At 43.3% G+C, this 4,046-nt stretch overlaps 1 protein-coding gene across 1 annotated transcript in view; it reads right to left on the minus strand.

Annotated features, from left to right (window-relative positions):
* Window positions 1-753: 753 nt before the first annotated feature.
* Window positions 754-4,046, minus strand: part of Laptm4b (lysosomal protein transmembrane 4 beta) — a 57,751-nt gene continuing 54,458 nt past the window's right edge. The window contains exon 7 of the mRNA XM_013012561.1: window positions 754-1,901. Coding sequence (XP_012868015.1) covers window positions 1,818-1,901 — 84 coding nt within the window. The 3' untranslated portion in view covers window positions 754-1,817. The remainder of the gene's footprint in view (window positions 1,902-4,046) is intronic.

Consider the following 4,046-nt stretch of genomic DNA (forward strand, 5'->3'; position numbering starts at 1 on the left):
GATGTAAAGCTTCAAGGGAACAGATGGTTTTTTTGTTGTTGTTGTTGCCAGTTCTGGGGCTTGAACTGAGAGCCTGGGTTCTGTCCCTGAGTCTCTTTGTGTTCAAGGCTAATACTCTACCACTTGAGCCACAGTGCCACTTCTTTTTTTGAGTAGCTCATTGGAAATATGGGTCTCACAGAGACTTTTCTGCTCAGGCTGGCTTTGAACCACAATCCTCAGATCTCAGACTCCTAAGTGACAAGGATTACAGGTGTAAGCTACTAGCGCCTGGCTAACAATCAACGAAATACTAAAACCAGGCAGGTGCCAGTGTCATTGCCCAGAATCCTAGATAATCGGTAGGCTGAGATCTGAGGATCATGGTTTGAATCCATCTGGGACAGGAGACTCATTTCCCATTAACCACTAAAAAAGTTCGAAGTGGAGCTGTGGCTTAAGTGGCAGAACACTAGCCTTGAGTGGAAAAGCTCACAGTGCCCAGGCCCTAAATTCATGCCCCAGGACTGGCACACATGTATGCAAAGATGCACATACAATCACAAATTAGTTCTCTTTGGGTAATTATCTTTACAAAAACCATAGATTCCGAGTTCAAACCCCAGACAAAAAAAGGAAAATGAAAGTAAAACAACACTAAAAACCAGTTTTGTGTGAAATGAGCCAAAGCATGCCAGGTGAGCCACCATGCTATGTGGCCCTGTGTGGACAGGAAGGAACAGTTCCTAGGCCCAATCACCACAGAGACAAAGGTTATTTTCTTGGATATGGACAAATGTCAGTTTAATTGCAAAAGCCTTCATTTACAGCATATTCAACAACAAACAAGCAAGAGAACTTTTTTAATATGAACGCATAAACGTCCTTTGCAATTCAAGCAATCAAGACAAAAGCATTCCATAAAGAAAACCACCTTCTTCATTTTTTTTCTAAAGCCTGAACATTGTAAAGATGAGTAGGCATACCTGGAAATTCAAAGTAGCAGAATGGACCTTACAGGAAAAAAAGGAAACATGTCTCCATATGTTTAGGAAATTACCATATGGGTAAATTCTCCTTGAAAAGTGAGTGGATAACTTCTGTGGATCAAGTTAGGACAGGACCCTTAGAGCATCAGGTAGGATGAAAATTGGAAGAAAAGGGGCATTAGGTCTCTGACAGTGCCATACAAATCAGTTCCCTTCTAACAAGAGGTGATATCCCCACCACCCAGAACTCAGTAAGTTTCTGCTATCCACTGTCCAGTATTGCTTAATGCTTGTAATTCAGTCCATGAAGAAAATCCTTGACCAGCAAATTTAAAATGTCATTTATGAAATAGTAGGATCATTCTTTCTAACATATATATGAGGGTGCCTATTTACCTAATTAGAGCAATGACTGAACAATTAATATTCCTTGCTTTTTTTTTGAGGATTTGTAAGGATACTAGAATGGTTTAAGAAAAAGCATTATCTAATTGATTTTGTCTTACAGTTTCATGAGAAAGAGAAGATAGGGGAAAAATAAACCTATTGCCCAGCTTTGGGACAGAGTAGGTACAAAAGAGGCTTGAAGTCTATCTATATTTCAGGAACACACTAATGGATCTCAATTATACCCCATTCCTACAGAAAGAACCCTACACAGGTACACTACCCCAGAACTCTAGCTAAAAGTACATATATGAAACTACACAAGGTCTCAACATAACTAAATTGTAAAGTATAGTATTTTGACAATGGACAACTCAAACAGCTCATCTAGGAACTAAACATACAGAACTATTTTTCAGATGTCTGCAAAGCAGAGCTGCTTGTCCCATCTCCACCACCAGCTCAGGCAGACACATAAGGTGGTGGTGGTGGCTCCTTGGCAGCACCATTTACAGCAGTAGCATCATCGTACGGGGGCAATAGGACCTGAGAAGAAAAGGCGAAGACCAGAGTCAGTGCTTTTAAGTAGATGTACACTCCCATTCTGAAGCTTAACTCTAATGCATAAACTTTATGCAATTAAGTATTTTTCCATATTGTTGTCTACTAAGCTGACACATCTTGAATGTTGATGAACAACCTGAAATCTTAAAAAGAAAAATAAGAGTAACAACAAAAAACTTGTGAAGCACCTGTGGCTCACGCCTGTGATCCAACTCAAAAGGTTGAGATCTGAGGCTCATAGTTCAAAGCCAGCCTAGGAAGTAAAAGTCTATGAGAATCTTATCTCTAATTAAATACCAAAAGAACTTAAGTGTCGTAGAACACCAGCCTTGAGCAGAAAAGACCAGGGGTAGCATCCAGGCCCTGAGTTCAAGACCCAAGACTAGCAATCCTCTTTCACCCCTCCAAAGGCAACTGGAGAGCATGACCTCCAGCTCCCCAAGTTTGTGTCTGTAGTGCCTGAGGGCCATGTCTGAGAATAAGAAGGCACAGTGGGGGGCAGGGAAGGTGGCTCAGTGGTAGAGCACTTGCCTTGCATGCATGAGGTCCTGGGTTCAATTCCTCAGCACCACATAAGCAAAAAGAAAAAAGCCAGAAGTGGTGCTGTGGCTCAAGTGGTAGAGCACTAGCCTTGAGCTGAAGAGCTGAGGGACAGTGCCCAGGCCCAGAGTTCAAGCCCCATGACTGGACCCCCTCCCCCCCCCAAAAAAAAGAAGGCACAGTGGCACTGCAGAAGAAAAAGGAATTCTGTGTGAGTGTGTGCATGAGTGCACACAGGAACCAATCATGAGGTTCAGTGGGGAATGCAAAGGTTTACTTCCAGCTTAGACTTAAAAGACAGTTTCTTAAACTCAGTTTCTTCATTTGTAATAGGGGTAATCTGAGGAGCAGAAGTCTGAAAGCCACTTTCCACACCTGAATGGTATATAATATTATTTATAAATTGTTTTATTATTTATTTATTTATTTGGTCGGTGATGGAGCTTGAACTCTGGGCTTGGGCGCTGTCCCTCAGCTCTTCAGCTCAAGGCAAGTGCTCTACCGCTTGAGCTACAGTGCCACTTCCGGTTTTCTGGTGGTTTATTGCAGACAAGAGTCTCACAGTCTTTCCTGCCCAGGCTGGCTTTGAACCATGATCCTCAGATCTCAGCCTCCTGAGTAGCTAGAATTACAGGCGTGAGCCACCAGCACCCAGCTATAAATGGTTTTATATCTTTTTTTTTTTTTTGGTCGGTCGGGGGGCTTGAACTCTGGGCCTGGGCACTGTCCTTCAGCTCAAGGTGAGGGCTCTACCACTTGAGCTACAGCGCCACTTCCGGTTTTCTGGTGGTTTATTGGAGATAGGAATCTCACAGTCTCTCCTGCCCAGGCTGGCTTTGAACCGCGATCCTCAGATCTCAGCCTCCTGAGTAGCTAGGATTACAGGCGTGAGCCACCAGTGCCCAGCTGGTTTTATATCTTAAGCACATACACACAAGAATTGTTTCTAGTTGTTTATGAACCACTAAAATAAGAAATCCATTAAAAATAATCATGAAAATACTGATGGTGCTGATGTTGGCTTTTTGTATGTATGTGTTCGGCAGGATGCAGGAGACAGCCATCCTGGAGCTTGAACTGAAGGCCAGGGCACTGTATCTGAGCTTTTTGTACTCAAGGATAGTCCTCTATCACTTGAGCCTCAGCTTCACTTCTGGCCTTTTTGATGGTTAACTGGAGAAACTTCTTCATGGGCTGGCTTTGAACTGCTGATCCTCAGGTTGCAGCCTCATGAATAGCTAGGATTACAGTTATGAGCTACCAGCACCTGGCTATTGTTGCCTTTCTTTAGAGTAGAAAACAAAATGGAATTAATCAACTTAGAGTGATCATCCATTGTCTAGCCTACTACTGTATAATGAATCTAGTATGGGACAAGCAAGGTGGGTACAAGAGGTAAAGACACTTCCTTTTAAGAGTTCAAGTGAGCCGGGCGCTGGTGGCTCACACCTGTAATCCTAACTACTCAGGAGGCTGAGATCTGAGGATCGCGGTTCAAAGCCAGCCCGGGCAGGAGAGACCGTGAAACTCCTATCTCCAATAAACCACCAGAAAACCGGAAGTGGCGCTGTAGCTCAAGTGGTAGAG

This window comes from Dipodomys ordii, unplaced genomic scaffold, assembly GCF_000151885.1.
Source record: "Dipodomys ordii isolate 6190 unplaced genomic scaffold, Dord_2.0 Scaffold17, whole genome shotgun sequence".
In the NCBI taxonomy this organism is placed as follows: domain Eukaryota; kingdom Metazoa; phylum Chordata; class Mammalia; order Rodentia; family Heteromyidae; genus Dipodomys; species Dipodomys ordii.